Raw genomic sequence first — 12,467 nt, forward strand, 5'->3', positions numbered from 1 at the left:
CTGGGCCACAAGGCGAGCTTTATGTCTATCAATGGTGCCATCCGAGTGAAATTTAGTTTTATATACCCAGCGGCTCCCCACTGGTTGTTTTCCAGGAGGAAGTTTAACAACACTCCAAGTTTGATTTTCAGCAAGAGCTTGAAGCTCTTCACCCATAGCTTGTCGCCATATTTCCTGAGAATTTGCTTCCTTGAAATTCTTAGGTTCATGAACAGTAGAAATAGCGGTGAGAAATGCCACATGAGCTGAGGAAAGACGATGATAAGTGACATACTTGGAGAGAGGATGGCAGGCAGAAAAAGTGACATAATCTTGAAGTTTTGTTGGAGGGACGCGATTTCGAGTAGGATTCCGTCGAACCAATGACGGTGAAACCTCATGATTATTAGTGGAAGCAAGCACATGCACATCTTGGAGATTCTCGGGCTGTTCGACTGGAGGATTTTCAACCAAATTTTCAGCTAGCACATTTGGAAGGAGTTCAGCTTGTCCAGTTGGAGGATTTTCAGTGGCCTGGTGCGGAACAAACTCAGCAATATTAGGCTTGTGAGGAACCCCTTCAGAAATAATCTCGGATATAGGCAAGGGAAACACGTCCTCTAAATCATCTTGAGAATTTGTATAATAAGGTGTTGCTTCTTCAAACATAACATCTCTGGAGACAAATAATCTTCGAGAATCAGGATGATAACATTTATACCCTTTCTGGGTCGAAGAATACCCCAGAAAAATACACTTAGCAGCTCGGGCATCAAGCTTATCACGATGAGCTGCTTGTATATGCACAAAGCAAGTGCAACCAAATACTTTCAAGTGAGACACATCAATAGTTTTCCCCTGCAAAACTTCAAGGGGATATTTAAAAGACAGCACTCGGCTCGGAAGCCGATTAATGATATAAACTACTGCTAATACTCCATAAGACCAAAAAACTTTTGGAACATGCATGTGAAGCATCAAAGCACGAGTTTTTTCCAACAAGTCTCTATTTTTGCGTTCTGCTACTCCGTTCTGTTGAGGAGTACCAACACAACTAGTCTGATGCACAATGCCATGAGAATATAAATACTGTGTCATATTTTTAGACATGAATTCTGTGCCATTATCAGAACGAAGTGTTTGAATTTTAGAGGAAAATTGAGTCTGAACAAGCATATGAAAATCTTTGAAGATATTCATAACTTCACTTTTTGATCTCAACAAGTACACCCAAGTAACACGTGAGAAATCATCAATAAATGTAACAAAGTATTTAAAACCATCAATTGATTCAAGAGTAGGTCCCCAAACATCAGAGTGAACAAGTTCAAACATTCTAGTAGTTCTAGAAGAAGAAGACACAAAAGGTAATCTAGTAGATTTTGACAAATGGCAAATATCACAAGAAAAATGATTGGTATCAACATTTGGCAACAATTTAGTGAGAATATTATCTGAAGGATGTGCTAAACGTTGATGCCAGAGAACATGATCTGCCGAGGAAGAAGGAAAAAATGAGACTTGAGTACTTTTGCTAGGTTGAAAATTTCCTGAGATGTAGTAAAGACCTTGTAGAAAAAATCCTCTACCAATGATCTTCTTAGTGACAAGATCTTGAAAAAGTACCTCATGAGGAAGAAATATAACACAGCAATTTAAAGCTTGAGTGAGTTTTCTAACCGAAAGTAACTTGACTGGAAAAGATGGAACATATAAAGCCATTGAAGTCACATCTTTAGACAACAATTTAAGTTTACCTTTACCAAGAACAGGAACACCATTCCCATTGGCAATTGACACATGGGATGGAGTAGAAAATTTTTTGAAGTCAGACAAATTGGTTAATTTATTTGTCATATGATCGGTGGCACCAGAATCAACAATCCAAAAATCATGCACGGTATTAAATTCTATAGCAGTAGAGAATGCACTGAAAATACCTTCAAAATTGTCATTGGATTGATGTCCCGAGTTTGATAAGAACCCAGCAAACTTACCAAGGAGGGTTGTGGAATTAGAGTTTCCTATACCAGAAGCTCCATGTATTGAATTTGAGGTGCAATTTACTCTTCCCTTCTCCTGAAGATAGGTTGCAAACTCATTTATAAGGGAAATTGGATTTGAGGTATAATTTACCATATTTCCCTGTAATGTTTCTACAGCATGACCTGCTCCGATACCATGTAGAAAAATAGGAGCAATTGTAGAGAAGAATAGAGGCAATATTTGATGTGTATGTATCTTGATAAAACATTACAATTACAATCTCATATATAGGGATCAAACATTACACCCTAAGACAAATGTTCCATAATTTGAGTAGCAATTTATGGAACAAAGATTCCATAATTTGAGGAGCAAATTGTGGGACAAAGGTTCCATAATTTGTTCCATAATTTGAGGAGCAAATTATGGGACAAAAGTACCATAATTTGTTCCATAATTTGAGAAGCAAATTATGGAACCTTTGTTCCATAATTTGAGGATATCAATAAAGTCAATATACTTGCAATATATTTGATTGAGAATATCATTATATCAGAAAAAAAATTATTATTATCTGCTAGATCCATGCTGGATATAGGATATTGTTGTTGTTGGATGATAAAACAAAGGAGATACAAACAATTATTAATGAAACTTAAATCTAAGCATATTAGTACTTCTCAATTTTTGAAGTGCAATTTTAACTATATATATATATATATTTGTTTTTTTAATGTGGTGATTTTTAATATAAGATATTTTATTTTTTCATTTGCCAAACTTGTTAATAAGGGGTTTAACATTTGGCAGAAGACTTTTAAATGAGGCGATTAATCCATAGATTTTGCATTTAAAAGTATTCCATTAGGTACAAACTCCAAACCAATATTTCAATCAAGATTTTGAAAACCAGATCGGTCATCAAACCGAAAGTTATTTGGTTCAATGGATCAACTAGAGTTTAAACCTGGTTCAACATAATACATTATTATAAGTATTTATTTAATATAATAATAATTAAAAATATTTCATATATTATAATACTCACAATAATATAAAAATACTTCATTAATATGTCTCTATTCAAAAATTCACGATGTTAACAATCATTCATATGTTCTTAAGTCTTCACATAACAAAGAAATCTACTATCTACTACTACTATCTAATCTAATCTAATCTAATACTATTACTCTAAAGTTGGTGCTTTTGGGGCCTTTTCCCGGCGAGTTCCATGGTCTTTTTCCTATTCGCGCGTCTGTGGATTGGCTATGTCGCTCTCCTACCGTTGGATCTTCATTTTGAGCCTCCATCTTCACCATCCGAATGAGCTCCCGTAGCTGAGATTGGGCGAGTTGCTCGTTTTCCTTCAATGCATTAATTTCGGCCGTTCGATCACCTTTTTCGGCTTTCATCTTCGCCGTCCGAATGCTATTGCCTTTCTAATCTTCCTTCCGTGAGATGCATGTATCTGCCACGTCAATTTTGGCGGATGTATTCAATGGTAGCAGCTTTCATCAACCCCCAGTCTGCAACTCGAAATCCATCTTTTGTTGTTGCATTCCCTGCTAGCAGCTTGCAACGTTCGTAGAGAGGTATTTCCTCCCACTATTTCAGTTTGGTCGGTTTGTGTGGTTGTGTTATTTTATGTGGGGGTCTGTTATGATTTTACCTGATGTTTATTATGCCGCTGCTTGGGTTTCAAATTGCGGGGGATGCACACTGGATTTGGGCGGTGGATAAAAAATTGGATCCTTAACCTTCAATATCTGGTTTTTCGTTTCATGGGTATTTTGATTTGTTCCTTAATTCCATTGTGTTAGAGAAGTGAAAGGATCTATATTTTTCACTATATCTTGATTGTGTACAACATGCCTTTATATAGGCGTTAGAAAGGAAAAGTAAGAAAAATAATGTCAATAAAGTAAATCAAAGATGTTGATATCTTTGACAAATTCAAAGATTTTGTTGATTTGTCAAAGATATCATTGATATTTTGTAGATATCTTTGACAAATTCAAAGATTTTGTTCATTTGTCAAAGATATCAAAGATTTTGTTGATATCTTTGACATCCCCCCTCAAACTCAAGTTGGTGCAGTAGAAGTAAGCTTGAGTTTGGAAACTAAGTCTCTGAAACGACCTGGCAGGAGTGGCTTGGTGAAAAGATCAGCAGGTTGGTCAAGAGTGGATATTGTCAAAGATAAATTTCAAAGATATCAAAGATTTTGTTGATATCGTTGACAGAATTGAATATAAAGAAACCAACAAACCGAGAAGCCAAAAAAGGAGCAGTCCAGCGACACGCACCAAAACCCAAACACTAAAGGATGGGGATCCAGCTCAGAGAATCGAGGCTACCAAAAAGCAAGAAAAAATCCACATGGGAACCCAAGAGAGCAGACAAAGGAACACCAAGACTGCACGCAGAAATCCGGAATGGGACCAAAGAGGGCAAATAGTAAGATTAACAGCAGCAAAACTCCGAGAAGGGACCCATCTCTAGAGAAGCCTTAAAAACGCAGTAAAAGGACTCCAAGAGAGGACCGAGATCTTAGCACCAAGAGCGATGGTAGAAACAGTAGGGAAAAGCAGCCAGAAACATGGACACCACCATACGGCAGCAGGAGGCCAAAGGAACGAACTGCGAGGAACCATGCTCAAACTGATGAAAAGGCAGAAGAAGCAATCGGGTCTAGCTAGGGGCCCGAGCAAAGGAGTACCCCTGGAAGAGCACGACTAACGGCGGAAGGAGCACCGCCACGGAGGACACCAAAACTCAAGAAAAGAGAAGAACATCTCAAAGGAGACCGCAACCGACTGGGGACGGACCCAAAACCAAGATCCCACCTAAGGAGTGTTGGACCAATGCTGTAATAATATGTGTTGTATCAATGGTAGTACGTACACTACTCTGGAGTGCCTCAACAGGAGTGGCTCCGATACCATGTTAGAGAAGTGAAAGGATCTATATTTTTCACTATATCTTGATTGTGTACAACATGCCTTTATATAGGCGTTAGAAAGGAAAAGTAAGAAAAATAATGTCAATAAAGTAAATCAAAGATGTTGATATCTTTGACAAATTCAAAGATTTTGTTGATTTGTCAAAGATATCATTGATATTTTGTAGATATCTTTGACAAATTCAAAGATTTTGTTCATTTGTCAAAGATATCAAAGATTTTGTTGATATCTTTGACACATTGGGTTTTTGGTTTCAATCTCTTCGTGTTATGTTTCATTGTAGTTGGTCAGAGCTGCACCTTTCGGGGGAATGAACTACGCAGTGAGGGAAGATTGAAAGAGAACTCAAACAAATATTTGCTTCTAAGTCCAGTTCTCAATTCGATTTCTGTCTTCAAGAATCAGGTGCAAATCGTCTTCGTTGTCGCCCTTTTGTATACGTCGATTTGCTCCCGCGGCTTCTCATCTCGACCGTTGAAGTTGGTGCATGTATCCACGCAGCAATTTACGTCCATCACTCACCTCTGTATATTTTCGTTCTTTACTTTTCTCCCTCTTTGGTTGACTTTTGTTGCTGTTGTGTAAACCCTGGTGATTGGGATCTGTCCCTGAAGATTTGTCTTCGATGTTTCTTTTGCTCTTCTTCTTCACTCTTTGACAGGTCTTTCGCTTAGTTTTGCTCAGCTGCCTTGGGTAATATCTGCTATCTTCTAAGCTCGATAGGGGTTACTGCTTTATTGGTTGTCACTTGCTGGTTTTACCTTTCGTTTCTCATTTGATGAGTCTGGAATAATTGTTGTTTGGGACCTTCTAACTTTGGTATGACTCTATTTCTTTCATCTTCTATTTTTTCTCTCTGTATCTCATTTCATGTGGCCGAAGTAGACGTCAATTTTTGGACGAATAAATGTGAAGCTAGGTTGGGGTGGTCACTTGGTGGCTAGATATAGGTTTGCACAGTTATTGCTTTTGTGAGGTGAATGGCCAATCACAGTTATTGCTTATGTGTAAGGTTTGCATAAGAGCATCCACATCAGATTACCTAAACATGAGTCTGTCTGTAAAATTTAGAGATTTTGTCAAAATAGAGCTCTGCATCAGATTACCTAGAGGTTCCCTATTTTACAGAATATGAACAGTAGTTCCCTACATCTAGAGAACCACTATTCACTTCCCTAAATATAAAATAATATTTTTTATTACTTTATTTTCTCATCTCTCCTCTCTCATCATGTTTTCCCTCCTCTCTCTCCTCACTCCTTTCTTTCTCTCTCTTCTTTCTCTCTCATCTCTTTCTCTCTCCTCTCCTCACATTTTGACTCCTTTCTCTCTTCTCACTTTTTCTCTCTCTCTTCTTTCTCTCTCCTCACTCTCTCCTCACTCCTTTCTTTCTCTCTCCTCTTTCTCTCCTCACTTTTTCTCTCTCTTCTTTCTCTCTCCTCAATTTTTTTTTTCTAATTTTTAATAACATTAATTTATTATTTTAATTAATATATTGTTTTAAATGTAATTAACTTATTATTTTAAATAGAAGTAGTTTATATGAATAGAATAAATAAAGGAAAGAGAAATAAATATTATTTTAATGCAATAGAGAATATGATAGGTAATCTGATGCAGTGTTGATTGGATAGGGAATCTGTAAAATAGGGGAAAGTGACATTTTGTCTGTATTTTAGGGAATCTGTTAAGAGAAACTGATGCAGATGCTCTAATACTGAGTTTGAATGTGTAAATTCATTAGGAGATATTAGTTATAGATCTACACCATAAGTCTGAAACAAAAATATACCTGCACAAATTAATCCTTTGAAGTAAGAAACATTTTTGATATTGGGTTTAAGGTGCTTCAGCATCATTATCGTTAGATATGGTGTTTTATTTTTGATTGATGCTGTTTTTTTTCTTCTTTTTGATTTTATCTTTTCCAAGAAATCTTGATGATGATGAGTTGGATAGTCATTTGGAGCATATTCAAAATCTATGTTACAGAAAAATGAAGAAAACATTCAGGTAACTTGCAATCTTATTTGTCTCTTTTTCCAAAACATATATTTGTTCAATTGGAAACCTTTTGTTTGGTTCAATGACACTCCATTATGGGAAGCATAATTTCCATTATTCATTTATGTAGTTTGTTTTTAGCCTATCTAATCAGATAGGAGAATGTCGCAGGCAAAAGGAATAAACTTCTGTTCTACAAGTGCAAAATGCTCCAAACCCAAGCTAAATTGATGTCCTACAGAGATGCTTAGATGGTCGTATATGTCTTATGCAACTAAAGTAATGCTTTTATATTTCCCTGTCCCGTTCCTCTTTTGCAGGGAATCAAAGGTCAAAACACAAAAGCAATACTACGCATGAAAAAAATAATCACTTGCAAGACCTATGGATCATATATCACAAGATATATTCTCCTATGTCGAGCCTCACTTGCAGTCATGGTTCAGAAGATATGGTAATGATTTTTTCCCTTTCGAATTTCTGTTCTACAATTACTTTTCAAGAAGGATTTATGCAGTCAATGCAGATTTTAACAATTTGTATATTTGATGTGTAAGGAGAGAATTTTTCTTATGTGGTTTAGTCCTCAAACATGCTCGGTGATTTGGAGCCAGAGCTGATGAAAGAGATACTGAACAATAAAGACAGAACTTATTCAAAAATTACTCCAGATTATATAAATAAGTTAGTAGGAGATGGCCTTGATTCATCCATTGGACCAAAATGTTCTAAGATGAGGAAAAACCACACTTTCCATGCAGAGAGCTTGAAAGTAAGCTTTTACTTAATACTACTGTCATTGTTATGGAACGAATCCACAAGACTATATATCATCCTTTCTAACTTTGTGATAATGATTTTGCAGAATATGATACCAGCGATGATTGTTAGTACGGAAATGATGCTTGAGAGATGGAAAAATTATGATCAACGTCGACTACAAATCTACGAGAAACGAATCATTTTATGGTACTTCTGGCATGATGAGACCTTAGAATGGTCTTCTTTTCATTGTATTTGTAATACGGGTATATTTCTTTCATATCCGTGTTCATATTTTCTTCAAATATTAGTGCATCTGTACTACGAACTTCAAATAGGAGAAATAGGAGCTCTGTTATGTTATCCTTTCTCCGTCGTTTATAGGGTCCCGTCATTTATTTTCCTTTTTCATTGCATCTCTAATGTGAAATCATCTGTAAGTGTAGCTTTTTTATAAAACTTTATTACAGATACTCCCTTTTTTTGGCAAATATTTACCATGCTCCTTTTTATAGGATAAACACAACTAATAACTAAACAATATACCATAAAACCATTGCACGTGCTTGAATTGTTTTTGCATTTCATAATTTTTATTAAGGACGTAATATATTTACGAAAGTCATGAACTCATTTCGACGAAAGAGGTTTATATATATCCTCCTCATATGGCTGCAAATTATAAGACCCGCGGCAACGCGCGGGTCTCTACCTAGTATGTAACTCTAAAGTGCATGCTTTTGGAGCTTTTCTATGGCGAGTTCAGTTGGTTTTTCTCGCTTGTGCTTGATATATAGTTATTTGCAAATACGAAAATATCCTGCATCCTCACAAATCACTTATTTTGATAGCAGGGATCTTACTGTATTTTAACCTCCCACACCAGATGCATGCACCTCACGGGCGATTGAGGTTTTTGTCTTATGTGAGAGTGTCAACGACGTCTGCATCTACGAAAGACAAATCAGTACAGATCGACTCCGTGCGTGCATCTGCTGGGTCGTTTCTTGCTTGCATGAATCCTCCTTTGTTGGTCATCAAAGTCCCATCGCATGTCTGAGTCTTTATGGGTCGATTTTTGAGCTCCTGACGGGTTATTGGGGGTAGTTCATCCTCTTTTGTTGTTTGTCGGTATGTTTTGTAGTTGTGCTTTCGATCTCTTTGTTCTAAGGTTGTGGATTGATCGATTTGTTATGGACTGTCAATTACATGTGCCCTAATTTTGTCTGTTGTTTCTTCATGTTCATTTGTGCCGCTAATTTTGGATTGATCTTCGATTCGGGTCGTGCAGCTTTGTTGAGTTTTCTCGGCTGTCTTGGGGTCTTCTCTCTTTGTAAAAATATACGATCTTCTAAGCTCGGTATGGTCTCTGCTTCTTTTATCTTCTGATTTTGCCTTTCGTGTCTCATTCGCTGTATCTGAAATAGTTGCCTTCCATCTCCTACTTAATTGATTTTTCCTCAGCTGCCTTGCTCTTCACTCCTCGGTGATATCTGCTATCTTATAAGCTTGGTATGGGTCTTTGCTTCTTTCCTCTTCTGTATTTTCCCTCCGTATATCATTCGCTGTTGTATGAGAGGGGGTTTTTTTGTTCATGAGGGTGTGTGTAATCTATTTCGAATGTTGTGATCTATCTTAACTTTGTTTGTTCCAGGTTCTTGGTGGCCAATTGTTGGTGTTCTTTTGTTCTTTGCCTTACAACTTTCCTTTGTGCTTCAGGTGAGTTGGGTTTGCTTTGCTTTGCTTTGTATGATTCCATCTCTCTGACCATGTTCTTGAAATCATGAATATTTTATTGGTTCTGTGACTAATTGAATACATGTATGCTTTCAAATTAAGAATGGACATAAAATCTACACTTAAATTTGACTTTCTTTTTTTGCTTATATGTTCTTAACCGTAAAATTCTTGAAACATATACCTAAGATGATACTCACTTTACCTTTGCAGCCTGCAATTGCCTCCATAATCAGGGAACAGCTATATGACTTAATTTACCATATTTGTCTCTTCTTCATACTCCAGATTGCAATTCAGAGTGTTACCTTGGTGCTGAACATTTCCCACCTACGTATTTCTCAGCAGCTTTGTTTTGTTGGTGTCAGTTATAATTTGCTTCAAGGTAGAGGAATCAAAAGGCGTATGTTTTGGTTTGTATCGTGCTCTGCTTTTATTTTATCCAGGATATGGATGCTACTTATCTGATGACAGGTATCATACCAAACTTTCCAAATGGAATTGGCAAATCGATTTTTATCAAGTAGTCATCGTTAGAGTTACTACTGTAAATTGTGAATAAGTTTCGATTTTCTCAATCTCTATTTGCACAATAATTCAAAGATTCTCATGTTTCTTCTTCGTCATATGTTTCTTGCTTTGATGTTTAATTATTTTATTTGTATTCTTGGATTTGTGATAATTGTTACTGATTATTCCATTTGATTTTCGGCACACACATATACACATTATACAGTAGATGTTTATTACATACCTTGAGTTCTTAAGTTCTTTCTTTGATTTGGTGTTTTGCTCTGTGTTTAAATGGACATTGTTATTTGTGCAGATCGAATGCCCTTCCAAGCAGTTCTAGCAGACAGGTTAGATTGTTCGGTGTGATGTTTCAAAAAAAAAAAAATCACAGCACGCATGTTCTGCATTTCGTAGTAAATGTTATGATATAAGAAGTTAAGAACTGGTTGAGTGATGTGGATTATGGGCTTGAGAGAAGGTTGACATTGTAACATATGAAACTCATCTCCCCATAAGAGGTAAGTACAATTTAGTGAAGGTTTATTCAACAGTCATATAAGTAGCATATTTAATTTTTAGAAGTAGTGAACTGTTTCTAAACTGAATTTTCACAATTGTCTGGTTTATTGACTTGCGGTTTCCAGTTGCCTTCGATTGATATAAGGCAAATCCCCACATTGCCTACAATTACATTAACTTGCGAGCATGAAGATGCTTAATTTTTATGAGATTGAATTACCTAACTTTGGTATTATTGACAGACCCTGTGCTAAATTACATTGTTCTGAGTTTGAAATTCGTGTTATTGCAAAGGTGTAAGCAATAACATGGTCAATTTCATTACGTAAATATCAAAATGATCAGGCCGTAAATTATAGAACACCCGTCGCAACGCGCGGGATGGGCCTAGTATATTATATAAAATGATAAAATAAATAAACAAATATAGTTATTAAAAAAATACAAAAAATTAAACAGTGAAAAAATAGAAAGCATATATGTAAAAATATTTATATTTTTACATATTTATTTATTATAAAATATTATAATAAATAAATTTGCGAAAATATGTTTTATATCTCATTATAATATGTAGGGACACTATTGAAAGAATATAATTTATTCAATAAACATATTGTCTTAGACATGAAATGTCTCGTAACTTATACATTGGTTCGCATGATCCGGTTCACATGTACCGACCGGTTCAATTTGGAACCGGACAGTTCGCATAAAAATGACCAATTTAAAAAAATATTGGTTTCTATGTAGTAGACCAGACTGAAATCATACCCGGTGGTTTGTTGAACTAATTCCATCGGTCGATCTGAGTTTCAAAACCTAAAGAGAATTCCAATAAATCCATGAAACATTTATGGACAATAATACTCTTATCCCAATAAATCCCTTTTCCTTTCCTCGTCGTCTCTTCTCAGTCCTCTCCATATCTCTCACCGTCTGTCTATATCTCTCTTTCCTCTTTCAATCTTCCTTGCCTGTGCTTTTTCGATGTGCAAACCGGTCTTTGTCAAACTTTGATTATTCAAAGTGCTTGCGGAAGAGATTAGATGAAGACTAGAGGAGGAGGAAGATGGTTGAGAGAGAAATTTGTATTCTTTCAAATTTCAAGTGAGTAATGGCTGCTACAATAGCAATATATACATACGTACTTGAGATCTTGTCAATGGATATATTGTTGACAGGACTAATAAAAATAATTTTATAATGTACATTATTTAAGACTTGAATAGATGGGTCAATATTGAAAGAAGCCCAATTTAAGGTTAATGATATTTAAGCCCAACATTTGACTGATCAACTCAACCCAATAAGAATACTCGACTCTGAAACCAGAGATGAAGATTATTTGTATCCCGTTTTTTATTAAGTACACTCATTTACTCTTTAAAAATATATTAGGGTGAGGTATTTTTAGTAAAAAATGGGATGCAAATAATGTTCATCAAACCAAATCCATGAACAATTTTTCAGAGGAAGCTAGGGCATTGAAGATCTTCGGGAAGGAAAGAATGTTACGACGGATTAGTCAATCTTTTCAATCTCAAAGTCAACTAGATCTACACTAAATCTGCAAGAGCATACTTACGGGTTGGAAAAGAAGAACAAAGAGTATTATTTATAGCTGGTATAGAGAAAGGAAACAACAACTCGAGGGCGAATAGGAGGAGCATTAGAGTTTCAGGGAAGTTGTATAGTGTGTTTGGATTGAGAGATTTGGGGAAAGGGAAAAGAAGGAAAGTGAATGAAATCTTCCCCCTAATTATCTCCAAATCCCTCCTTTTAACGAAATCTTTATCCTAATCCTTTTCAAGTCTCTCTCCTTAGTTTTTTTCTAAAGTATTCATACAAAGGAATTAGAAAGAAATTTCATTTCCCTTCCCTTCCCTTCCTTTCCCCAAATCCCTCAATCCAAACACACTATTAGTGTTTGATGGTTGTTCAAATTTTGAGAAGTTGTAAGGTCACAAAGGGGGTAGGATTCAAACCCATGACTTAATG

The 12,467-nt window shown here is 35.9% G+C and overlaps 1 protein-coding gene and 1 long non-coding RNA gene across 16 annotated transcripts; both read left to right on the plus strand.

Moving 5' to 3' along the window:
- Positions 1-3,212: 3,212 nt before the first annotated feature.
- Positions 3,213-8,166, plus strand: LOC120005313. 6 transcript variants are annotated; one of them, XR_005469786.1, is made up of 7 exons: positions 3,213-3,560; positions 5,215-5,457; positions 5,593-5,750; positions 6,864-6,944; positions 7,256-7,389; positions 7,493-7,707; positions 7,801-8,060. XR_005469786.1 is itself a non-coding variant. In XM_038854886.1 (4 exons), the coding sequence occupies exons 3-4, from the start codon at positions 7,528-7,530 to the stop codon at positions 8,152-8,154; spliced, it is 534 nt and encodes a 177-aa protein (XP_038710814.1). In that variant the 5' UTR covers positions 6,650-6,944; positions 7,256-7,389; positions 7,493-7,527; the 3' UTR covers positions 8,155-8,166. The 6 variants fall into 6 exon arrangements, 2 of the variants coding, with proteins under 2 accessions (XP_038710814.1, XP_038710815.1); XR_005469787.1 differs by having other exon boundaries at positions 5,215-5,943; XR_005469785.1 differs by having other exon boundaries at positions 5,215-5,750.
- A 231-nt stretch (positions 8,167-8,397) lies between these two features.
- On the plus strand, positions 8,398-10,588 carry LOC120004914. Of its 10 annotated transcripts, none has more exons than XR_005469666.1 (7): positions 8,398-8,412; positions 8,552-8,800; positions 8,989-9,057; positions 9,162-9,209; positions 9,352-9,416; positions 9,648-9,768; positions 10,261-10,579. It is a non-coding gene; the product is annotated as an uncharacterized LOC120004914 (long non-coding RNA). The 10 variants fall into 10 exon arrangements; XR_005469669.1 differs by lacking the exon at positions 8,398-8,412 and adding an exon at positions 8,435-8,466; XR_005469667.1 differs by lacking the exon at positions 8,398-8,412 and adding an exon at positions 8,443-8,457.
- The last annotated feature ends 1,879 nt before the right edge of the window (positions 10,589-12,467 follow it).

Source organism: Tripterygium wilfordii, chromosome 9 (genome assembly GCF_013401445.1).
Source record: "Tripterygium wilfordii isolate XIE 37 chromosome 9, ASM1340144v1, whole genome shotgun sequence".
NCBI classification, from domain to species: domain Eukaryota; kingdom Viridiplantae; phylum Streptophyta; class Magnoliopsida; order Celastrales; family Celastraceae; genus Tripterygium; species Tripterygium wilfordii.

Bases quoted from the DNA above. Each gene is read 5' to 3' on its own strand.
- LOC120005313 (XM_038854887.1), top strand. From the start codon at position 7,528: ATGCTCGGTGATTTGGAGCCAGAGCTGATGAAAGAGATACTGAACAAT. The intron at 7,708-7,800 runs GTAAGCTTTTAC...ATGATTTTGCAG, and splicing joins TCCATGCAGAGAGCTTGAAA to AATATGATACCAGCGATGAT.